This window comes from Cryptomeria japonica, chromosome 9 (genome assembly GCF_030272615.1).
Source record: "Cryptomeria japonica chromosome 9, Sugi_1.0, whole genome shotgun sequence".
Lineage (NCBI taxonomy): Eukaryota > Viridiplantae > Streptophyta > Pinopsida > Cupressales > Cupressaceae > Cryptomeria > Cryptomeria japonica.
Genome location: NC_081413.1, coordinates 600,468,728 through 600,495,125, shown reverse-complemented (window position 1 = coordinate 600,495,125; position 26,398 = coordinate 600,468,728). Strand labels below are relative to the sequence as shown.

The following is a 26,398-nucleotide window of genomic DNA, read 5'->3' as shown; positions in this document are numbered from 1 at the left end:
CAGGGATGACCGCAACCCTTCCACAAACCATCTCTTCTTTAGTCCGTCAGTCGGCTGGTTCTCCATCTTCCCCAGTAACTCCTTTAACCGTTGGCTGTATGTTCGCACTGTCTCGTGCTTTCCCTTCTTTGTGCTTAATATCTCCGCCACGATCTCATTATCATCTCGAAGGAGTCGAAACTCCTTCTCGAAAGCTTTCTGTAGTTCGTCCCATGTTCCCACCTTTACTTTATCCACATCAAAGTACCAATCAATGGCTACCCCTTTCAGGGTGGCAGGGAACTGCACAACCCAATCCGCTTTGTCAACCACCCCCTTGGCTGACCATATTGTCCCACACGTACGGCAATGCCGTACGGGGTCATCGTTGCCATCTTCGTTGAATTTAGGCAACTTCTATTTGCCCACCATCGATGAGGGTCGTCTTCCTGGAGGTGGCTGTGGTTGTGTCTGTGCCCCTGCACCGCTCCCTCCAGCGCCGGTGGTGTGTCCTGCGTGGGTGACTGGAGGTACAGTGTTTTGCCTGCCGTGTGTGGCACCTTCAACCGTACAGTTGTCCTCCCCTCCGTTCTCACCCGCGCCCACTCCTGGCTCCCTTTGGTGATCCTCACTTCGTGGCGTAAGGGATAAGTTTCTAAACTGATCCGGGGTCTCTTCGACCTTGTTTCCTCCAGAAACTCTTCGTGGCTTCTCACCCTACGGTGTTCCGGCGACGCGTAGAAATTTCCCTCGGCTTCTGCACCCTCCGTGACACCTCCTTGGTTCCCTTCGGCCAACCCCTCAGCAGGTCGTCCTTCGGCAAGTTGCCTCAGCCTCCGTCTACGTTCTACTCATTGTTCAAGAATCAAGGCCCTCTGCGCGGCCTCCCACTCGTCTGTTTCTACTTTCTTATTTCTATCTTTGTTTAATAGGTTGGGCATTAATTCCCGTACATTTCCATAATTCACAACACATAAACCAGAACACGCCTTTATTAATTCATTTCGTCAGATACAACTCGTGTCAATAGTATGACACCTTTATTTGAATATAGAATGTTCCTTTATCCCTATGGGATTCAGGGTTCAATTCCTTCCTGGCCTCGTGCCATCCCGCTCCACTTCCTGACGGCTGCTTTCTTTGTACTGTTGGAGGATTTGTTGGTGTCGCTCTTCCCGGGCAATCTCCTCCAGGCGAGCTTGTTGTGCTAGCGATGCCTATGCAAGCAACCGGGGGAGGTGGTTCATCAACCGATTTACTGTCGGGCTAACCTCCAATGTTGTCCACACGGCACCTGGTGGGATTTCAGCCTCCGTGGCCTCTCGTCGGACGTAGGTCTCGATGGCTACCTGGAGCAGGATTGAAAATTCCCTCGTCGCATTGTCTTCCCCGTTGTAGAGCTCTGTTTGTGCGTCATCGGCCTCTGGGTTTATCTCACCAACGGGTAGGCCCATCGTGTCCATGCGCCATCCACTCCTTCCTTTCCCGAGTACGTCTAGGCAACAGCGCCAAATGTTTACCCTCTCTGGTGAATAACTTAAAGTACACAGATAAAACACATAATGCAGAATAATAATGCCATAGATATCTGATAAAGTATAAGAGATGTTATTCCATTCATAATCGTCTGTCACAAGTTACATTCGGAAGTATATAAAGATACCGAGGGGGTGCGAGCGCCAACCGTCGCACCGTAACTACCACCCCGCGGTTGCCAACTAACCAAGACAATTACAACTTAATTAACTAGTTTTATTTTCATGTACAATATTGCCGCCAACACGTTCTTCGTCCTTTGGCCTTTCTAGGCACTTTGATGGTGTCTAGGCTCCATTATCACTTGCCTTGCAAAAACTGGCTTTCAATCCTTAAGACTCAAACCGTTCAAAACTGAGCAAAACTGAAGCGGAAGGCCACGCGACACTAACAAAAACCCTAGAAAGCATGAAAAAGGGAGGGTCCCCATTTGCAATGGGGCGATGTGTGGAAAAGGTCACAACAGGTCATTAGTGCAAGCAAAGGTCTTAATGCCATCCTAGTTGTGCAAACTACCCTTCCATATCCACTTTTCCTATTTGTGCATGACTATCCCCTAGATGTGCTCACTTCTCTCATGCATTGTGCTATGCAAGTTAAGCTAAATAGTGCGCCCAAGGTTTATTGCGTATTCATTCATGTCAAATGTGCTCTAACACCTTTTTTTGTGTATGCACACCCTCTTGATGAACTCTTGCATATGCACTTGCAATGTTTGTTAAAACACTCATTTGTGCATATCAACCTCCCATTTTCACCACCTTTGTTATGCAAGGCCAGCCCTAAAATGTGCCCTACTTCCTTTGTGCAGACCACCACTTCAAATACACCTTACCTCATGTTGCAAATCAAAAAATTGGCCAAGTATTGTTCCAAGGGCGGTTCTTTCACATTTTTTTGTGCAAGCACCTTCTTTATATGCATCCTACCAAGTCTATACACAACTACCTTAAACCCACCTTGGGCTGTTGTGCATTGGGATGTCTTGGATGTGCCCACCTTATAGTGCAACACTACCCTCCACACCGGCCTCAACTTTGAGCATAACAGCACCTCAAATGCACTCAGCACATTTTGTGCATTGGACACCTTCAAACTCACTTGGCCTTCCCTTGTGCTAAGGCATGTCAGAAATGTGCTCCACTTCCTGTAGAATAAAAAGCCCTCTTCATCCTGCCTTAAGCTGTTCCAATGCGTATCTCAAGTGCGCTCCTGAAAATCAGATCAAAAAATATCAAAAATCAGACATTAAGCATAGGTATATCAGACCTGCAAACCTAGCAAAATCAGACCTATTCAAGTGTAGTCCTAAAACTCAGAGCAGACCTAATTAAAGTTTGAAGGGATGAATTGTGGTGATGCTTGAGCGCTTGACCCTTACTTGTTGACACGTCTAAAATCGCATTGCTACGACTCTATCCGGCCAATGCAGAATAGAATTTACTCACTGAGTATCCTATCCTCTCTTGAAATAAGGAGATCCCTAATGCTGTTAATTCTGAAAATTTTCCGTTTAATTTTGAATATTTTGGGAAAACAACCTGTAAATGGATTAACCATGGACCTAATGAACTTCCCCAACTGATCATACTGCCCGATGTCCTGGTTAAACTTGAGAGTGGCCAACTGAAAATTTTTTGTTCGGAATATAAAGACAAGTCAGCCAAACTGAGAACTGTTCCTGCTGCCCTGTTATTGCTGCACATAATAAGGAATCACCCTGGGTTGGGGACGCATGGATATAGTCCGCATTTTGTATAGTCGGTCTCTTCTTGTATATAGTTAGTCTAGGTTTTGTTTTCCGTTTTAGAGTAGTTTGTTTTCTGTTCTTAGTTCAATTTCCCTGTTTTCCGCCTTAGTTTAGTTTGCTTTGCCGTAGCGTAGGTGTTCTTTAGGAAGGGGTTGTCTCCTTGTCATTTTTGTAGGGGTTTGTTTGCTTTTCCCAGCATTGATGTACGAGGTCAAAATGTTTTCCGGTCTATTTATTGGATGTCGACTTTGGTAGAGCAACTAATTGACTTAATGTGCGATTTTTAAAGACCTTTCTCCATTTCGGCCAAAAGAGAATGTGCGATTTTTAAACTTTGGTGATTTTCAAATTTCGGGCCAAAAGGACATTTTATAAACTTGTCTCACGTTTTAGGTTTATAGGCCGATTTGTGCTTTTTGAGAGGGCTTAGAAACATTTTTCAACTTGGCTTCAGGATCATTTTGCAAGATTTTTGCCTTGACTTAAGTTTTGAGTGACCTTCATTCCTCAAGTTTAATGCCTACCTGTCATGTCCCCTCTTTAGCTCTGTCTAGCAGAGACATGTGAGTCAGCTTATTATGGGGTCTTGTAGGCTGACAGCGATGGATAGAGACTCAGTGTGGTAATACAGTGTCTGGGACTTGGTGTTCTGGCAGTAGTTGATCAGTTTGGAGCAGTTCCTTATTTTTAGGAGACCGTTCCTACATTTATGGAGGATATCCCTACTATTTAGGAGGTTATGACCATACCTAGGGTTGGGTCTCCTTGAGATTATTCCTTGGGTTCAGTTTCAGAGGATTTGGGTTTGTTTCCTAGTTTCTAGGAGCATCCCTAGATTTTAGGGATGAGACTACCAGTGGATCCTTGATTTCCGACTTTAGTCACAGACAGGTGGCAGGGTGACTTTCTGGTTTGTGGTGTCATTTGAGCATTTTACAGCTATTTGGGTTATATTTTTAATATTTCCTAAGTTAGCGTTTATTATTTAAATAAGGCTATGTTTATAGCCATTTTGGAGTAATAAGGGGTTTTTGGCCTCATCTGGATGCGTATCCCTTGGTGTAATAGCTCGTTGGAAAGGTCTTGGACTTTTCTAAATATTTCTCTTTTGACTCAAATCCTTTCAGTGAACGGATTTCTTTATATTTGAAAAAAGGTCATTTTCTATGCACTTGGCAACTTTAAATGAGAAATATAACATTTTAACCCTAAATGCCCCATTTAGTCACTTTTAGGGTTTGAGCTAAGTGGGAAGGTGTTATAAGGAAGTTGAGACCTAATTCTTATTATCTTTTACACATTTTACATCTTGGATTTGAGATTTGGCTCTTGAAGAGCTTTTCAACATCTGGGACGCCAACCCCAGTGCCTTGCCTGTTTGGGACGTAGCCCCCAATACAGTGGTTTGGATTTGCTTGCAGCTATTAGCATCTTGGAGATTGTACGGCATTCTTTCTGGAGGTTCAGCGATTCTGACAGAGTTCAGTGTGGGGTTTGGGGTTTCTAACCAGTTGGGTGTACTTGGCAGCCATACGGCTGTACCTGGCAGCCACTTTCCTTCCCACATGCAGCACTTGGAGGGCTGGAATCTTGCCGTAGCTTCATTCCTGGTTATGTTACTCTTTCAGCATTCAGGTTGGAATTATTCCTGATTGTAATCTTCCTGGAATTATTGGAAATCTTCATTTGGTCAAATATTTGATTTTATATTCAGAAATTTGCTTTGAATCGAATTTGTTTTGGTTGTATATGAACTTCATTTTCGGTACTTTGTTCATGTACTTGTACTTCATTATTTACTTGTTGAAAAATCATCAAAATACAAAAAGAATCCAACCCTTTTGCAACTTCTGTCTATTTCTGAAAAAAAATATTAATAAGCAAGAAAAACCAATTTAAAATAATAAAAATTACAGCAGATTAGTAAAAGAGATCCATCAGGGATCTTTCACTACTAGGTTAACTTGACTATCCGGTTTAGATGTGAGACCTTGCCTCCTCACCTTCAAAGCGTGAATTCTTCAGAATCTAAGACTCGGGCTGGTTCAGTCTCCTTCAGGATCATCTCCTTTTCTCTGAAATTCTTAATTGTTGCATCTTCTCTGCGAATTACTAGAACTCCCTACTCAGGACCTGAGCCAGGACGAGACGGAATAAAACAAGAAAGGGGGGACCCTGTCGATGACAAGTAGTGTGTGCAAGGCACAAAAGAACCCACGTTGGTTGATCTACAAGATCAATTTCAACAAGATTGGATAGATGGACGATTACAATGTAGCACTTCAAGATATGATCACAATTGGAGTACGTTTGAGCACATTCACTCCTAGAAGCGCAATAAGTTGTTGATGAAAAGGTTGAATTATCTTGTTTTTGTTCATTACAAACTTCACCTCTATTAAAACAAATATTGGGCATAGACTTATCTTCCATCACTTTAGAGGAGGTTGATCCTAAATCATATTGAATTGCAAAAGTTGAGGATCACCTCTTCAACAAAGAATACCATGCATTGGTTGATCAAAGGAATCTAGAGCCAAAGGTGGTAGGCATGGCAAAGGAGGATAGAGCACAAACAAACCCCCTTGGATGTTAGTGTCACTAGTACACAAGAAAATATCATGGCTGCATCATCATGGAGGACCTATCTCAGACACCCGTATAGGACATGACTATGCAACGTTCGATGAGTGATGCAGACCCCTATAAGCAATAGACTTATAGTCTTATACTTTTAGTTTTAATACTCATTTTCATGCCATTGATTTCATAATCTATGAGTTTTGTATACATTTGAAAATATTTATGATAAACATGTATATATCTTAAATTGTAGTTGATTTCATAATCTGACTTTTGTATACACTTGACAATAGTTATGATATATATGTATATATCTTAAATTGTAGTTTCCTTCAGCTCAAATCCACTTTTATTCTCATGTGATTGATGTATACTTGTGTATGTAATCAAAGTAGCTTCTATTTGAGTAGTTCATTGTATCTTTAAAAGTTTTTTATTGAAGGCTGCATGATACATGTTTTAATCCTTAAAAATTTTAAATTTACGGTTTTTACAATTTGCCAAATCTTCACAGAGTCTGAGTCTGAGCCAAAAATCAGCTTGCTCAGTCTATATTGAGACCAAACCTTGTTACTACGATTTATACTTGTAAGTGGAAATGATAATTACAAAGATCCATATCACCCTACAGTAATCACTTCTGCATCATTGTTCTCTTTGAAATTTTTTCCATGTTAAAAAAATCTTATTCATTTGCAAATATCTATCTTCTGCAGAATCTGCAGTCTTACAACACTCCTTAGCCTTATAAAAGGCACTACAATTCTTTCTTTAATTGTTGAATGTCTGATATCATCTTTAAACATTTGCGCAACCTTAAATGCACTTTTGTAGAATCCACATCCCTTATGAAGCCTTATATGTTAACAATCTTCCTCACATACTGCAAGAACACGTAAGTTTGGTCTCAGCAATATTTCTCAGAGCACAAATTATCCCCAACTATTTTGAGAAAATCCACTTTAGAATCTTGATATGTGGATCTTCTCATTCATGATAAGGACGAGTATATCAATGAGTTTCTTATCAAAAGTTTGCATATGAAACATTAAAAACATTGTTTGCTTTTGTTCAGATCACTTGTAAGAACAAACACCTAAATTCTAACACCTCCTCCATTGAAGATATAGCCTCTCTACCATATAAATTGCCCTATTATAAGCCATTACATTTTTTATTACACTCTTTAATTCGTTGCTCAATATTATTAGAATACAAAGTTGGAGAATGACCAAGATTTGTGCTGCAATTTTTGAAGCCTAAAACAAAATCTACTTTTTCATGGTACCATTAATATTTTCCTCATATAAAAGCATAAATATAATGTTATTTTTAATCAGAATTTATATTTCTACTAGCAATAACACTATGCAATTCCATGGGTTTACATTCAAATAAAACTTTATCAAACGATCAAGTTATCAAGTAAGCTAGCATTCACCTTGTATTGGATGTGTTCCAATTCTATCCTGAACTTTTGTAACAAAGAGTATGGAACCTCTGCAGAATCATAATAATTTCTTTTCAAATCAGGATAGGCAAGAACACGCTCCAATTCTGCTGTATCTTCAAGCGTATATACCTATGCCAAAAAGAAATATGACATACACTTATTGTAATGAAAATGCAATTAATTTGGGCAATCCTCTGGCATCCAATCTCCAAATTACCAATTTACGAGTCGCATGTCTTGTCAATAGCTGTTAAAGAGGTACTGTTGAAATGTTCTTGAGGTTCAGAACAAAAAGCATAGTCCACAGAAAGTAAAAAAAAAATCTAGATTTTAACATATTTTGATAATGCAGCTACTTGCAGTTTTTTGGGACTCTTTTCATCTGTGAGAAAGTAAATTCCTGAATATATAAAAACAGTTCACCCTCAAAAGATTTTATCATATCAGAGTTAAAATGTGTGGCTAGCAACCTTTGCATTCAATATAGTTTCAAGCTGCTGAACCTCAGCTGCACAATTTGATGAACTAGTTCCTGCAATTAGAGACAACACTTTACATGCTTCAAAAATATTTCATGGTAGAAGTCAGTAAGTAATTAAACTCCAAAAAGTATATTCTATGTATAACAAAACAGCATTGTACACTGCAAATTGAATACAACAAATAAAACATTAATCCTCTCATTCATCTCGTATTATATGCATAAGTATTATGTCAATCAAAATGAATGTTCTCCATTATATATCATGTTTATCATAAATCTTACCACTCGAAGACACAGGAGATGCGGTCATTCCAAATATTCTGGGAAGATTCTTCACATGTTCAGATTTTCTATGATAAAATTCCTGTAAGAAAAATTAATGATATCATTTAGAGACTGTGCATCATATTATATCAAATAATGTCAACATTTATAATATGCAACCAAAAAATATCGATGTCTTCTGCCTTCCAATAGAATATAAATTCAGGAAAATTTAGACAAACATGCAAGATCACTAAAAGACTCAGAAATAGAACATAAAAATAAAGAGATAGACATAGATAAAACAGATTAGGTCGATATTTATGGGGAATTGTTGATGTGTTTTGTAGAACACCTTGAACACAAAATAAAATACTAAGTATTCTATCCTCTCTTGAAGAAAGAAACCTTATTTGCTGAATGATGTGATCAAATAAGAAGACTCCAAGGTTTACAATGCAAACAATCGACTTTATGCTCGGGATAGACTCGGTGATGTATGATGTGTTATTGCTGGAATCACAAGTAAACTGACACTTACGAACACTGCTGGAATGTGGAATTTAACTAACTTTAAAAATAAAAGGCAAAAGGGAAAGGGTTTAGAAAGTCTATGCTAATCCTAAGAATGTAGGAAATGATTATTGACTTAGTGCAACCAAACCAAGCTTTGCTTCGACATGAGGAAACAACTACACAAAGATGGTGCAATCTCCTAAGGATGAGCGAACAATTTTCATATCACCTATGCACACCAACGTTATGAATAATGAGCATATAGCGATTGAAGTTAAGCTTTTAGATAAGTTGAGTCTAACCACACATTGCAATTTGCAATCAACAAACTCCAAGTGGTACGAACATTAGGTTTCACCATTCATCAAACACTTCTAAAACTATGATAAGTATAGACCATGCAACAAGTTGAAATAGCACACAAGATCCACCATCACTTCAATGAAAATAGTATGTCTTACAAAAAAACCTTGCCAACAATCTAATTTCCCACTATTCTACTACCACTTTTATTCACTAACTATAAAATATTATAAATGAGAAGGCAATGCCTCAAATAGGCATCCCATTTACATTGAATGGTTGAGATTGAGTTGAAATCAATGGCCAAGATTACAATATGAAACCCTAATTAGGGTTAGTTACAACTAACTCTATTTCGACCAATGAGAAAATTGCATTGCTTAGGACACGTGTCCTTTGAATGTGAACCAATGAGAAAATAGGCTAGGTACTGTTGATGTGTTTTTTGTACACGACCAAACACAGAATAAAATACCCAGAGGTATCTTATCCTCTCTTGAATAAAGTTCCCGACTACTGAAGATCTCGCCGAAGGATCAGTTGGAGTAACTCCAAGGTTCTTGTATGTAGGTTCTCTGCGTGTGGATAAGCTCTGTGTAGTATGATGTGATTTTGCTGGAATCACAAGGGGCCTTACATTCGATGACCTGATTGTCTAATTTGTTGGAATCACAAGTCCTATTTACTAACCGGAAGATAAATAAATGGCAAAAGATACAAGGTTCAAGAAGTCTACTCTAAGACCTAGAATGCGAGAAGATGGATGAATGACTAGGTGGAATCCTACTGGGCTGGGTCTCACCATCAGGTTTGAACAATTCAACACCAACTCAGTGTGATCTTCTAAGGGATGTTTCAAATATGTCTAAATCGTACACCATCAAATACTGATCACCATTCAGGATAATGTGTGAACAACAGAGGTGCTATGCTTTGAGATTAAGCTCGTTCTATGCCAGTTGACCACACAAGGTGCTCTTATAGTCAACAAAAGGCTAGTGGTTTGGACTAGGTGGATTCCATGCAAGTGCATTCAATAACTTCTTTCATTCAATTTAATTATTTATCATCTAAAATAAAGATTCAACAAGAAACCATGCATATTGCAAAGAAACAACATACTTCACCATAACTTCAATGAAAATGGAGTTTATTTACAATCAATGGCAACAATTTCTTGCCTTGTCCTCCTAATCTACTCTAATTGCTATTCTATCAGCTGACGATTCACCCACTATCAACCAAGCTTGAAAAACTCGGATTTTGCAATAACTCGGCAAGGCCAAAAAAATTTAAAAACTCGGGACTCGGCAAAACTCGGCAAAAAACTCGGCAAAACTCGGCAACTTTATCGAACATTTGAAAATACATTTTTTTTTTATATATAATTCAAAAGCACACATATACACCAAATTTGTATAACATATATGATTTCCATGATATATAAATCAAATTTTTTTGGTAATACATAGCAACAAATGCAAGTATCATAGCATAAACCAAAAACCAAGTGCAACATATGTATAAGAGTTCAATACATATCAACGTATCATAGTGACAGTCTCATAGAGTTATAGAGTCATAGACCACAAAACAAGAACCTCTGAAATTCTGATTACATATCAAGTTCAAAGTTTGGTATCAATGAAAATAAGAAATCATAAATTGCGTCTACGACTAAAGCTCAAAACAGATTGTGGCCGCTGGGTGGGTGGTGCTGAAGTAGTGGCAACATCCTCAACACTAACAGGTGCCTCTGCTGCATGATCAACCTCCTGCTCCTCCTTACGTGCTGCCACTTCCGCATCCCATTCCTCTCCTGCCCTCTCCAACTCACTCAGCTGCTCATTAGTAAGGAATGGATCCAAATCATTATCAACATCATCAGGAGAAGCAACCCATTCTGCTGCATATGGATCAATGTCATCCAAGTAAAGTGCTTCATGTGAATCTTGCCCTAGCACCTTCTTCTCATGTAATCGAATGTTGTACCGCACATAGACAAGATCATTCAAGCGTTGTTGAGTCAACCTATTGCGCTTTTTTGTGTGGATGTTCTCAAAAACACTCCAGTTGCGCTCACAACCAGAAGCACTACAAGGCTGTGATAATATGCGGATGGCAAGCTTTTGAAGATTAGGCATTGTGGCACCATAATCTTCCCACCACAAATCTGCAAGGATACAAAATGTGATTTATAACTTGTAAAGATTTCAATAATCTTAAAGAGAGAAATAAATGGTAAAAATTAAACATATGTTTTTTTTTACCTGGTCGTAAGGTGGCTCTCCTACGTTTGCAATCAGGTGAAGAAAACAATTCCCCTAAGGCCTTCTTATAACTCTGCAACTCATCAAGTATCAGGTCTCGAAGGATCTCATCATCAACTAATCTCCGAATGCACGTGTCAAGGCCAATTCTAACCTCTGCATCTGCTCTGAAACTCGGAGAGTAAAAAAACTTGGGATTCAAGATGGACTAGAAATAGCATTGAACGAAACATCGTTGTAGATAAAAAATCTAGCACACGCCACCTTGGCTTGTTGGTGAGCCTCTTTATTCCATGCAGTGCCAAGCAATCCAGGTTGTGCACCAGGAGTGTTACGTGGAATAAAGAAGTTTTCCATGTTGCTGTCCAAAGTTCCCTTTGCTCGTATCCGTGGCCCAAGGGAAGAACCAGATGTCCCCACATCTGTATGTGACCCCATGGAACTCAAATCTGCCCTTGGGGCTGCCATTGCCTCTGCTGTTCTCTTTTTTGTTGCCTTCCTTTGATCATATGCTTCAAGCGTTGCTATTGCATCTCTCGTAGCCTCTTCAGTACATTCCGTACAGCTTGTGGTATCTCGGCATTGAATTTTTGCAAGGTGATATTTGAACCTATTAATGCCACCTTTTACAATTTTTTTGCAATGGTTGCAAAAAACATCTCCTCGTTTTGGACCTGGTCTCCCATGTTTCCAACAAGGGTCTCTCTTTTTGCCACCAACTTTAACTGTAGAAGCTGAATCCATTTTCTTTCAAAAAGATGTGGAAAAGAACCTAGCAAAAGAGAGGCAACATTTAGAGATAAATAACATTGTTACCAAAAAAAATCACAAACATCCAAAAATTACAATGACTGTATAACTGTATTTTATTTACAGTCATCTATTAATAGATGACTCTCTAAAATTAAAATTTTTAATTGGTTGTGTATTTTTTTAAGTTTTTAACTTCAAATTTAAATTTAAATGAAACACTTTAATACACATTGACATTACACAGTTGACAGTCATTTCAAATGACTATGAGTATTTCACAATTGACTGTGTAATACATAGTTATTAATTACAATGTACATTAATGATTAATGTATTACACAGTCATCAGTCATTTGAAAATGACTATGTATTACACAGTCATTTCAAAATTTCAAATGACCGTGTATTACACAGTCATCAGTCATTTGAAAATGACTGTGTATTACACAGTCATCAGTCATTTGAAATTTTGAAATGACTGTAATGACTGTGTATTACACAGTCATTTGAAAATGACTGTGTAATACACAGTCATTTCTCATTTGAAATGACTGTAATGACTGTGTATTACACAGTCATTTGAAAATGACTGTGTAATACACAGTCATTTGGAAATGACTGATGACTGTGTAATACACAGTCATTTGAAAATGAATGTGTATTACACAGTCATTTGAAATGACTGTGACTGTGTAATGATGACTGTGTAATACACAGTCATTTGAAAATTTGAAATGACTGTGTATTACACAGTCATTTGAAAATTGAAATGACTGTGATTGTGTAATGATGACTGTGTAATACACAGTCATTTGAAAATTTGAAATGACTGTGTATTACACAGTCATTTGAAATGACTGTGACTGTGTATTACACAGTCATTTCAATGACTGTGTATTACACAGTCATTTGAAATGACTGTGACTGTGTAATACACAGTCATTTGAAAATGACTGTGTATTACACAGTCATTTCAATGACTGTGTATTACACAGTCATTTCAATGACTGTGTATTACACAGTCATTTGAAATGACTGTGACTGTGTAATACACAGACATTTTCAAATGACTGTGTATTACACAGTCATTTCAAATGACTGATGACTGTGTAATACACAGTCATTTGAAATGACTGTAATTACTAATGATTGTGTATTACACAGTCATTTGAAATGACTGTGACTGTGTAATACACAGTCGTTTGAAATGACTAAGACTGTGTAATACACAGTCATTTTCAAATGACTGTGTATTACACAGTCTTAGTCATTCGAAATAAAACAATACAAAAAGATACCTGGTCGTGCGTGCAAATGCAAACAATACACAGTCAAAATGACTGTGTATTCGAAATAAAACAATACAAAAAGATCACGAATAAACAAGTAAAAACCTGGTCGCGCGTGCAAATGCAAACCCTACTGCAAATCGCGTGGCATTTTTTGCCTTCCGGAGTCGCGCGAGCCGCGAAATGGAATAGACTTCGGTTTTTTTTTTTGCCTGCGACTTAAGTCGCGTTTTTCTCGCATTTTGTGCCGCGTTTCGGGCGGGTTTTGGCCATTAACGGCGAGTATTTGCCAAAAAAATCGCGGCGAGTATATAAAAAAATCGCCCCGAGTATTTCCGTGATTAACTCGCGCGGCATTATGGATCGCGATTACTCGCGAGTTTTTGAATTGCTCGCCGAGTTTTGCAAGTATGCTATCAACTATTGACTAACTATTAGCCTTTACAAATGAGGAGCCAGGGCTTATATAGCGCCCTTAATACAATTCAATGGCTCAGATCAATTTGAGATCAATGGCCGAGATTTTACAATGAAAACCCTAATTAGGGTTTGTTACAACAAACTTAATTCTGGCCAATGAAATAATTGCATTATTTGGACACATGTCTTCTCTGGAATATTCGACTAATGGATAATCGGGGTAGGTACATCGACATTTGTGTCATTTTGAGGAGTCAGGTATATTGAATTTGGACACACTAAGATGGACCAATCCGACTGGAGGAGTGATGACTGGGATGCCACCTTGTCTGACACTTGCAACTTGGTTGATGTTCAATTTGATGATGCTAAGAAGCTAACTTTAATTAACTCTTTTGAAACTATCTGCTTCTCCAACAGACCCTTGCTTTAACCTCCTTTGTCTTTGATGTGCAGGATGGATGGTGTACCTTTCCTTGAAATGTCGAACTGGAAGAGGTCGTCCTTGACGATGCTGGACTGATCTTCATTCATCTGCAAAACAAACCCAAAAGATGATTAAGGACACATAATATATTTATTCTGACATAGCATTTTACACCTTAAATCATCAACAAAAGAAATTAAAATGAAGTTTGCTCAATATTCTCCCCAGGGACAAGCCCTATAAGAATTTCGCCCTAGACCCTTTGGAAGGGTCAAGAGCGAAATTTGCTATTTTGCCCAATTTAGACCTCTCTTCAATATTGTTTAACAATTAACTCTTCGCCTGGCCCAAACAAGGTGAAAAATAGTAGTTTCAAAGGATTTCGCCTTGGACCCTCTGGAAGGGTCAGGAGCGAATTTTGCATCCTTGGACAAATTCCATCATGTCCCTACTCCAAAATGCCTTCCAAGGCAAGCATATGCTATCCTTCTCCTCACCAAAGGCTGGGAATCCACAACTTGACCTTCCTCATGGGCAAACTAGGTGATTTGGGGAATTTCGCTCTAAACCCTTTGGAAGGATCAAGAGCAAAATTCCTTCTTTAGGTCAAAATTCACACTTATGATGGTCAAACATCTTTCCAAGGCATTCCAAATAGTTTTTTCTCACCCTAGTCTAGGCCTGACTTAGCACAAAATTTGGAGAAAAGGATGGTTTTAGGATTTTCGCTCTGGACCCTTTGGAAGGGTCAAGAGCGAATTTCTTGATTTAGGCTTATTCCTCCATCATTTCAAGTTGAATTCACCTCAAAAGGCTAAAAAACACTTCTCCTCTCACATCCAACCCAAGTTTGACTTGATTTTGCAAGGGAAAATAGGTGATTGAAGAATTTTCGCCCTGGACCCTTTGGAAGGGTCAGGAGCGATTTTCATCATTTGGCTCAATTCCTTCAGTCTTGATAATCATTGGCAGTTTGGAGTCATTACTAAGGCCTTCTTTGATCTTGATCCACACTAGATTTGGCATGAAACTAGGGGAAAAGATAGATTTTGCACAATTTCGCCCTGGACCCTCTAGATGGGTCAGGAGCAAATTTCATGATTTGCTTGTTTATCCTCATCCAATTCCATTCTTTTCACTTTGTTTACTTGGACTCTTATCCTTGGATCTCTCTCCCATGCTTGCAACATTTTGCTTGACCTCAAAGTGACTAGAAAAGAGAATTTCGCTAGAAATCATGGCCAGGGATAGGACCAATAATGAATTTCGCCCTGGACCCTTTGGAAGGGTCAGGAGCGAAATTCTTCCTCTAGCCCAAAATCATCATTTTTTGAGACAAAAATCCATTCAAGGGCATTCTCAAGGGCTTCTATCATCTTTGTCTAGGCCTGACTTGGCACAAATGTGAAAGGAATAGGTGGATTTTAGGATTTTTGCTCTCGACCCTTTGGAAGGGTCAAGAGCGAAAATCTTGTTTTGAGCTCAATTCCTTCAATTTCAATGATTCCTAGCAACTTGAAGTTAATCCTAAGGACCTCATCCATCCCAATTCACTTTATTTTGCAATTGTCTTGACACAAAATTGGAAAAAAGGTGGTTTTGGTGAAATTTTGCCCTGGACCCTTTGGAAGGGTCAGGAGCGAATTTCACATTCTAGGCTTGATATTTCATTTTTTATTACTTTCCATCATTCCTCAAGGCAAGAATATGTCTATCCTTCCTCCAACATGCCTTGGACACTAAGAACTTGGCCTAACAAGGAAGACAATGAGGTCCATGAAGATTTTCGCTCTGGACCCTTTGGAAGGGTCAGGAGCGAAAATCATGATTTGAGCTTGATTTTTCATTTCTCCAACTCCAAACCACCTCAAGAGGAAAAGACATACTATCCCACTTCCATCCATGCTACAAACAACCAAGGACTTGACCTCCTCCAATGGAAAAAATGGGTGTTTTTAGGAATTTCGCTCTGGACCCTTTGGAAGGGTCGGGAGCGAATTTCACTATTTGGCTCAAAATCCTTCACTTTTCAATGCTTTCAAACATTACCAATGGCAAATGATGTCCATCCTTCCTTTCAAGATGCCTTGCAAATAAAAATTTAGTCAAACTAGGGAAGAAATGAGCCTTAGGAGGATTTTCGCTATGGACCCTTTGAAAGGGTCAGGAGCGAAAATCTTAGTTTAGGCTTGATCACTCACTTTTCAAACTTCAAACCACCTCAAGAAGCAAACTTAGATCATTTTCCACCTAAGGAACAAGGATTGATACCCAAATCAAGTAGCAAATGAGATTTATAATGAATTTCGCTTTGGACCCTTTGGAAGGGTCAGGAGTGAAATTCTCTTTTAGGCTAAAATCTTGATCTTCCAAAACATCCCACTCCCTCTCAGGGCAAGAACATACCAATTCCTTCTCCATCATGCCAAAGCCTAGCCAAAATAAGGAAGAAAATAAAAGTTATAAGGATTTTCGCTCTAGACCCTTTGGAAGGGACAGGAGCGAAAATCATCCTTGGGCTCAAATCTTGACTTCATTTTCACACTTCCTCATTCAAACAAGCGTTTTTACCTTCATTCAAGCCTGGGAATGCGTTAGTTCTAGGTTTTGGCCAAAGTAGAATGTCTTATGGAGAATTTCACTCTGGACCCTTTGGAAGGGTTAGGAGCGAAATTTGATATTTTGGTCTCTCCGTCAGGATCATTTTATGGAATATAACATTTAAGTATAAGACTGTCAGGATGTTTGAGAGTGGTTTCGGACCTCCAGGAGTTATATTGCAAAATCTAGTTTTTGGAGGATTCTTCAGTTTTCCAGACTAGTCAAATTTCAAGATCAGGACATTCCAGACTTAGCCAAATTTCAGGGCATTTGAAGATCAGGATGACATTCCAGACTTCATCACTCATCAACTTGACCTAGCTTAGACCTTCAAGGATGATACTCACTCACCAAGCAATACACAATTAGCAACAAGAGCAAAACCAAGCCCTAAGGAAGACTCTCAAAGAAACCCTAATTCGGGGGCCCCCAAAGTCTCACCTCGGCTCAAGCAGAGCCTGCCATCTTAGGGATCCCCCTGGCGACACTCGAAAAGCAAAGGCTAACAAACAAAACTCTAAAACCTAGAAAGAAAAACCCCACAAAGCGAAAAAAGTAGGGGTCCCCATTTGCAATGGGGCGATGTGTGAATATGTCACAACAGGTACATCGAACTTTGTGCCTTCCACATGGGTACTTATCTTCTTCATAGGATGAGCCAAGTACATTGAACTTGGACACCTTGACTTTGAATTATTTGACTAGTTCAATGCAATTAGGCACCAATTCATCACGCTTGTCTTGTAGATCATCACAAAGAAGTCCTCCATCTCAAGCAATATCTCTTGATATTCAACATTTCCAAGCTTGATATGATGTGACGGATCATGTTCCCAAATTGTATCATCTTTGATCAAGTCTCTATCTCTGCTTAACTTGTCATTTTTCCTAGATTGCATTTCGCTTTCACATCTTCACATTCGGGACTCCTTTCCATGTAATGCATTCTTCATGATGTTTGGAATTCCTTATGATGCTTCACATTTTTCTTCAATAGCTTGACTCCGTCATCTTGATAGTCTTTGATCTTGAATTGCACGAAACAAATCCTTTATATGATTGAACTCCATGTTGTAGTTGATGCTACGAAATCTCTTGTGGTATCTCCATCTTCTCGAATTTGAAGCTTGATTCCTTCATTTCCTTGATGTAGAGCAATCTCTCATGTTGACTTTAGGATCTTGAATTCAAGATAATTGTGATTGTGTCCCTACTCTTGCTTCGTTGAGGTGTTCTTTTGATCGCCATCTTCTTGAATGTGATTGAAGTTGTGCTGAGCTTCATGTATAACAATGTTGTCTTGATCCTATTGATGTGGCTAAAATCATATTACTACAACTCTATCAGGTGAATAACAAATCCCTAATATTGTTTTAGTTGATCAAAGGGGACAACCTCAAGGTTCCAAATGTCAGGTCATGACTGTAGGATAACTCAAAGGTTGATGTGTTTTGCTGGGAGCACAAGGGGCCTTACATTTACAACAAGTTGGTTTGCATCCTAAGATGATGCGGGAAAAATAAATGCAAAAGGATAGGGTTAAGAGACCTAAAATTAACAAAACTGGTGTGCGAGTAGACAGATTCGACATAACCAATCCCTGCTTGGCTAGAATAACTCACAACCTCAAAAAGAACGGTGCAATCTTCAAGGGAGACTTAGAAGATTTTGAGCCTGTAGGTGCATGCCTAAGCAGCCAATTCTGGCGCAGCTCAGACGAGCACCTGTAATTGAACTAAGCACGATTAAAAAGGCTTAGACTAACTATACATAGGGATATACAATCAGCATATCCCCAATGGTATGAACCTGAATCCATCAAATACCTCCACACCAAAAGGATCTATCTACACATGTTGAAGGAAACCATGCAAACAAAAGAAAACCAAGATAACAAACACCATACTTCAAAGTTCATATATTGATTTTGGTTGTCATTACAATAATTTCTGCAGCAATTCTACTCTATTCCTAACTACTAAATTCTAACCTTCTACAAAAACTCTAACCTGATCTAACAGTCTAACTCTAAAAAATCTAACCCTTTACAAGAGAAAGGCTCTTGCCATTTATAGATTTTACAAATAGAACCAAAGGCCAAGATTGACTGCACCTGAGGGCCCTGATCTTCCTTCTAGAATCCTGGCAGCTTTAACCCACGCACATTTAGTCCTCAGTTATCCTCCCAACCATATTCTCAACTACCTACAACTGTTTGGCATCAATTCAGTCAACCTGGTAGTTGGAAATAATTGACCTGTGTTCCTTTGTTTTAAAATATCTTGAACGGGGCCCACAGGCAGTCATGTACAATAATCACTTAAGGAGAAATCCCACGTTTTCATCCAAATACCCGAATTCACCTGAGAAAGGGGCTCCAAGTCACATTTTAGCCTCTTGGGCCAAAAACCAAACCAAGTTCTTAGTTTGCAAATCGGCTCATAAGGCAAAAATGTGGAGAAAGGCTCTAAAATCGGCTCATAACACCGAAATTTGAAGAAAAAGAGAAATAACAAAGTTTAAAACTCGCAGAGAAGTCCAAATGCCTAAAACCAAAAAAAAACACTAAGGAGCCGATAATGATTAATAAGCTCAAGATCGTGCAAAAGGTGGTTAACAAGAGTAAACAAAAAAAAAGAGAGACGTCAAACTTGCAAATCGACCTATTAAGCCGAAAAGATAGGAAGTTTGAAATATCACAAATTTGGCCTTTAAGCCGAAATTGGCTAAGAAAACAAAATTGCGCGAAATAGTCTAAGAGGCCAAAAAGGTGAGAAGGAAGTTAAATCGCGCAAATAAACTCTTTAGGCCGAAAATGCCAAAAGCTACCAAATCGCACCATCACCTCGCAAAACACTTCACCTAGCTGAAAAAGGTTGCAGAGACTTAAGTTCGCAAAATCGGTCTCTTAGCCAAAATTGAACAAATAGAGAAAAGTCGCACATTTTGGTCTTTCAAGCCGAAATACAAACCAAATTCGCTCAAAAGGAAATTGTTGTCCAAAAATCAATAGGTTATGTCACCAAGATAGGCATTTGAGCAAAGGAAAGTCACGTCATAAAAACTTCTTTCAGGCCGAAAATCTCCAAATAATGATCTATTTCATTGCCTGTGGTTAAACGAGCACACCCTTCAACATATAGCAAATGTAAGTGGAAATTATTACAGATTAAGAAGGGAGTTTTAAACTCTTATGACTATAATTTGAAGGAGGGGTTGGTGCTTCTAAAATTGTAAAGAAATTGTTATTTATATAAACCAATCATATTGCCATGGTTTTTCCTTTCAGGTTTTCGAACATGAGGACGAAGGATTCAACAACTGCAAAGGGAGATCAACACATTCAACGAATGAAGACGACAGTGAAACATGGACAAATTAACATTTCAATAGTGAAGACAAGAAGGTGAGTCAACATAATCACAAGGGATTTCAGGTTTAAGACCTTTCAAGACTACATCAAGGCAAAAAGAAGCACACCTCAAGAAATGAGAGAAGGATCTGTTGTGCGTTCTGCACACCTCCCTCTCCTTTTGACAGGAACCCCCATTTTTGCCTGCCCTTGTAAAGGAGAGAGATAAGGAGTATCCATGAACAAAGCCATCACTAGTCGTCTTCCTTGCTATGTAGGGTTAAGATGCAAATAAGGTTCTTAAAACTCTTTCGTCGCTCCTAAATACCAATGTTAAAGTCGCGCCTCTATAAATGATGGCAATAACCCGAAAATCACTTAAGGAGAAATCCCATGTTTTCATCCAAATACTCGAATTCACCTGAGAAAGGGGCTCCAAGTCACATTTTAGCCTCTTGGGCCAAAAACCAAACCAGGTTCTAAGTTTGCAAATCGGCTCATAAGGCCAAAATGTGGAGAAAGGCTTTGAAATTGGCTCATAATGCCGAAATTTGAAGAAAAGGAGAAATAACAAAGTTCAAAACTCGCAGAGAAGTCCAAATGCCTAAAACCAAAAAAAACGCTAAGGAGCCAATAATGATTAATAAGCTCAAGATCGTGCAAAAGGGGGTTAACAAGAGTAAAAAAAAAAAGAGAGACGCCAAACTTGCAAATCGGCCTATTAAGCCCAAAAGCCAAGAAGGTTGCAATATCACAAATTCGACCTTTAAGCCGAAATTGGCTAAGAAAATAAAATCGCATGTAATAGTCTAAGAGGCCGAAAAGGTGAGAAGGAAGTTAAATCGCGCAAATAACTTCTTTAGGCTGAAAATGCCAAAAGCTACCAAATCGCGCCATCATCTCGCAAACCACTTCACCTAGTCGAAAAAGGTTAAAGGCACTTAAGTTTGGAAAATCAGTATCTTAGTCGACATTGAACAAATAGAGCAAAGTCGTGCATTTTGGTCTTTCAAGCCAAAACACAAACCAAATTTGCACAGAAGGAAATTGTTGTCCGAAAATCAATAGGTTAAGTCGCCAAGATAGGCATTTGAGCAAAGGAAAGTCACGTCGTAAAACCTCTTTCAGGCCGAAAATCTCCAAATCGCGCAGAAGGTTTTCTCCAAGCCGAAATCACCAAGGATTAAAATCATGCAAGGAGAGTTTTTAAGCTGCATCAATGAGCTAAGTTCGCATTTCTTTCTAGCCAAAATCGCCCAGGTTAAAATTGCAAAGGCAAACTCCGCTTTCAAGCCAAAAAATAAGAACCCTCAAAGGCAAGTTCACTAATTCCAAGGTAATGGTCGAATTTCACTATCAAAGAGGAGACGTTTAAACAACAAAGCCCGACATTAATTAAGATGGATTTAATATTTGTTAAATTACTTTTTCCAAAATGATTAATTCAAGATTGAAATTGATTGTGTGCAGATTGACGGCAACCTGAAGCACAAAGTGAAGACTTGATCATGATTGACGCCGAGAGACAGAAATGCAAAGCGAAAGACTAAAACGACAAGTCCCGAGCACTGTCAATGCAAGAACGTGCTGCGGAACGCAAAGTCAAAGCAATGAAGCACAGGGAAGCGCGCCACCACTGACCACAAAGTTGAAGTCCACCAGCCAGACTGAAGACAAAGAATACACATAATGCTATAAAAATGCATTCTCAGAAACACACACCTAGACTTAATTCCATAAAATCACTTTGAAAACTTAAATGTTTTTTTGTACATGACTGCCTGTGGGCCCCGTTCAAGATATTTTAAAACAAAGGAACACAGGTCAATTATTTCCAACTACCAGGTTGATCAAATTGATGCCAAACAGTTGTAGGTAGTTGAGAATATGGTTGGGAGGATAATTGAGGATTAAATGGGCATGGGTTAAAGTTGTTAGGCTTCTAGAAGACAGATCAGGGCCCTTAGATGCAGTCAATCATGGCCTCTGGTTGAATTTGTAAAATCTATAGAAGGCAGGAGTTTTCCCTTGTAAAGGGTTAGATTCTAGTTAGATTTTTTAGAGTTAGACAGTTAGATAAGGTTAGAGTTTTTGTAGAAGGTTAGAATTCAGTAGTTAGGAATAGAGTAGAACTGCTGCAAAAATTGTTGTAATGACAACCAAAATCAATATATGAACATTGAAGTATGGTGTTTGTTATCTTGGTTTTCTTTTGTTTGCATGGTTTCCTTCAGCAGGTGTACATAGATCCTTTTGTTGTGCAGGTATTTGATAGATTCGGGTTCATACCATTGGGGATATGCTAATTGTATATCCCCGTGTATGGTTAGTCTGAGCCTTTAAAATTGTGCTTAGTTCAATTACAGGTCCCTGTTCGAGCTACGCCAGAATTGGGTGCTTAGGCAGGCACCTGCAATCTCAAAATCTTCTAAGTCTCCCTTGAAGATTGCACCGTTCTTGTGAGGTTGTGAGTTATTTTGGCCAAGCAAGGATTGGTTATGTCGAATTCGTCTACTCGCACACCAGTCATGTTAATTTTAGGTCTCTTAACCCTATCCTTTTGCATTTATTTTTCCCGTAGCATCTTAGGATGTAGACCAACTTGTTGTAAATGTAAGGCCCCTTGTGCTCCCAACAAAAAACATCAACCGTTGAGCTATCTCGCAGTCATGACGTGACAGTTGGAACCTTGAGGTTGTCCCCTTTGATCAACTAAAACAGCATTGGGGATTCGTTATACAAGAGAGGATAGGATACTCAACGAGAACATTCTATTCTGCATTGGCCGGATAGAGTTGTAGTAATACGATTTTAGCCACATCAACAGAATTGGCGCTAGGAGGAGGGCCCCTTTCAGGTTCCTTGCAGCTAGTTGGGTCTATTAGGCCAATTTAAATGTCATATTTGGGATATGCTAGATCCCTGTTAAACCAAAAAACCAAAAAAAATCAGAAAATATGAAAAATATCAAAAATAATTTGAGTCAAAATGTCAGGTCAGCCGCTTCATGAAGACTGTCTACAGTTCAGCATTTCCCAAATCCAGCAAAGGTTATGTGTACAGTTGTACCCCAAGAGGTTTTTCGAATTTGCATCTGTAGGTCACTGCAGAATCCACAACACAATAGAGCATGAAGAATCGAACTACTTGACATTTCTGTCAAGAGTTGAGCTAGCACTGCAGGGACATATTTTTTTGGGATATCCCCAAACCAAAAGAGCTCATACAGTCGAATATCCCCAGTCCTCCGTCAAGCATGGATGAGTTCACTCGATTAAAGGACTGGATTGAGAACCAGTTTGGTCTTGATGAAGAACTATGCTTGGAGAGCGTGTTGTCACCTTGGTGGTGCAGAATTCATCACACCAACACTCAGAATTCACCTACTCATTATGCATGGAGGCAGTCAACCAAGTCAAAGCCCAATACAAACTGCCGGAAGAGTCAGAGGAGCCCATCACCAGCAAAGTGTGGAGAGCCTACCTTGCTGCAAACGAGTACAAAAGATCGCAAAATCAATGCAGCGCCACACTCTTCGATGATGAAAGGATGGAATTGCCCAATGCTGACCAAAATGAACTTGCCAATCAGACTGTGACAACAAATGACTATGTTGTCCTTGCACCTGAGGAAGACAGTGTTGAAGAGGATAAGCAAGTGAGCTTTCTGGATCAGCCACATGCTGAGGAGCAATTTGAAGCAGCCCCGCCAATGGAGGATGCAGTCAAGGAGCCAATTGAAGATATTTTTTAGGACCAAGCTATCAAAGGGTCCCTACTGTTTGAAGATATGCTAACAAAAGTGCATAAAGCAACATGGTTCATGCAACCTGAAGATACACTGATGGATGACGCATTCCACTTTCCTAAGTTCTAGTTCGGTTTCGAGACTGACTTTCAGTGTGTACAAACTGCTGAAGAATTTGATGTTGATCTGCACAAGACGGACGCGAGTGGGATGCTGCACCACCAATTGCGACCTCTTGAAGCTGCTGAAGATCTTCTCCCACCCAACACCCCGCACGACCCAAAAACACACTAGGTTGTTTCTTTCCCTCCTACTGTTAATTCTAAAAAATTTCAGTTTAATTTTGAATGTTCTTGGAAAACAACATGTAAATGGATTAACCACGGGCCTAATGAACTCCCTCAACTGATAATTTTGCCCGATGTCGTGGTTAAAACTTACAGTGGCTAACTGAAAAATTTTCTTTTCAGAATACAAACACAAACAAACCAAACTTAGAACTATCCCCGCTGCCCTGTTACTGCTGCAAGTGTTAAGAAATCATCCTGGATCGGGAATGCATGCATATAGTCCTCAATTTGTACAATTGGTCTCTTCTTGTACATAGTTAGTTCAGGTTCTGTTTTCCATTTTAGAATAGTTTGTTTTTTGTTTTTAGCCTAGGTTTTTCATTTTCTGCTTTAGTTTAGTTTGCTTTGCTGCTTTAGTGTAGGTTTCCTTTCGGAAGGGGTTGTTTCCTTGTCGTTTTAGTAGGGGTAAGTTTGCTTTGTATAACTTTGGTGTGCAAAGTCAGGAAGTTTTTCTGGCTCATTTCTTGGATGCTGACTTTGGTTGCGCACCTAATTGACAGTTGACCCAGTAGTCAGTTGATTTGGTTTAAAGCTTAGTCATTCTAAAAATCTAGTTGCTTACTACGTTTTGTCACCAAATTGCAATCACTGCACCTTTAATGCTTAATATCGCTTAAGTCTGTTGTTTTGTCAAAGGGAAGTCATTGCAAGTGAAAATTTTGAGGCTCTGCTTTAGCGACCACTGTAACACTCAATCCCACGTAGGCTTCACTGCTTACCAGCCAATGTGAAAAAGTGAAAGTGAAAAGAAGAAAAGAAAAAAACAAAAGAAAAGAAATTGAAAAGCAAAGAAATATCAAACTGCTTGGCTTTGGGAAAGCAGACACCTCTGCCAGTATTCAAAAGAAAAATCTATCGGAAATAGAGCAATCTTTGTGAGCTTACAGGTGATAACCTCGTCGGGGCTATAGACGCTCGCTGGCTGCGAGGCAACATCCAAGTTGGTTTTGGAGTTAGAGTCGCCCTACTTAGCTTGCCTTGACTAAACAATGATATCTCAACTTTCTTTAAGCCAGAATGAACTTCATTGCACACACTTGATTTTCAAGGTTGGTGACCTGATTCAGTTTGCGACCTCATTTTTATTTTGAATGTCTTTTGTCGTTTGGGTTGTTTTGTGGGGTATATACCAGAGATTCTGGGGTTCAATCCAGATGGTCATCCTTGAAATGTTCAGGAACATTTCCTAGCCGAGTCGCCATTTGTTGTGCGTTCTGCACACATCCCCATCCTTTTGACACGGATCCCCATTTTTGCCTGCCCTTGTAAAGGAGAGAGATAAGGAGTCTCTGTGAACAAAGCCATCACTATTCGTCTTCCTTGCTATGTAGGGTTAAGATGAAAATAAAGTTCTTAAAACTCTTTCGTCGCTCCTAAATACCAATGTTAAAGTCGCGCCTCTGCAAATGATGGCAATAACCCGAAAATCACTTAAGGAGAAATCCCACATTTTCATCCAAATACCCGAATTAACCTGAGAAAGGGGCTCCAAGTCACATTTTAGCCTCTTGGGCCAAAAACCAAACCAGGTTCTTAGTTTGCAAATCGGCTCATAAGGCAAAAATGTGGAGAAAGGCTCTGAAATCGGCTCATAACGCTGAAATTTGAAGAAAAGGAGAAATAACAAAGTTCAAAACTCGCAGAAAAGTCCAAATGCCTAAAACCAACAAAAACCCTAAGGAGCCGATAATGAGTAATAAGCTCAAGATCGCGCAAAAGGTGGTTAACAAGAGTAAACAAAAAAAAAGAGAGACGCCAAACTTGCAAATCGGCCTATTAAGCCGAAAAGATAAAAAGGTTGAAATATCACAAATTTGGCCTTTAAGCCGAAATTGGCTAAGAAAACAAAATTGCGCAAAATAGTCTAAGAGGCCAAAAAGGTGAGAAAGAAGTTAAATCGTGCAAATAACCTCTTTAGGCCGAAAATGCCAAAAGCTACCAAATCGCACCATCATCTCGCAAAACACTTCACCTAGCTGAAAAAGGTTGAAGAGACTTAAGTTCGCAAAATCGGTCTCTTAGCCAAAATTGAACAAATAGAGAAAAGTCGCACATTTTGGTCTTTCAAGCCGAAATACAAACCAAATTCGCGCAAAAGGAAATTGTTGTCCAAAAATCAATAGGTTATGTCACCAAGATAGGCATTTGAGCAGAGGAAAGTCGCGTCCTAAAAACTTCTTTCAGGCCGAAAATCTCCAAATGGGGTAATGTGTGATGACATCACAACATGACCTACCCCTAACCATTTGGAACCTGAGCTAACTGCAACATATCTTACAATTCCCCTTGCTTCATAAAAAATTCATTTGTCATATATGGAC

The 26,398-nt window shown here is 39.2% G+C and overlaps 1 protein-coding gene across 2 annotated transcripts in view; it reads right to left on the bottom strand.

Annotated features, from left to right (window-relative positions):
• LOC131074510 (endoribonuclease Dicer homolog 2) overlaps positions 1-26,398 on the bottom strand; it is a 305,149-nt gene that overhangs the window by 222,814 nt on the left and 55,937 nt on the right. For both annotated transcript variants that reach the window (XM_058011146.2, XM_058011144.2), the window contains exons 5-7: positions 8,068-8,149; positions 7,772-7,833; positions 7,290-7,430 (exon numbers count right to left, since the gene is read on the bottom strand). In XM_058011146.2, the coding sequence (XP_057867129.2) occupies positions 7,290-7,430; positions 7,772-7,833; positions 8,068-8,149 (285 nt within the window). The remainder of the gene's footprint in view (positions 1-7,289; positions 7,431-7,771; positions 7,834-8,067; positions 8,150-26,398) is intronic.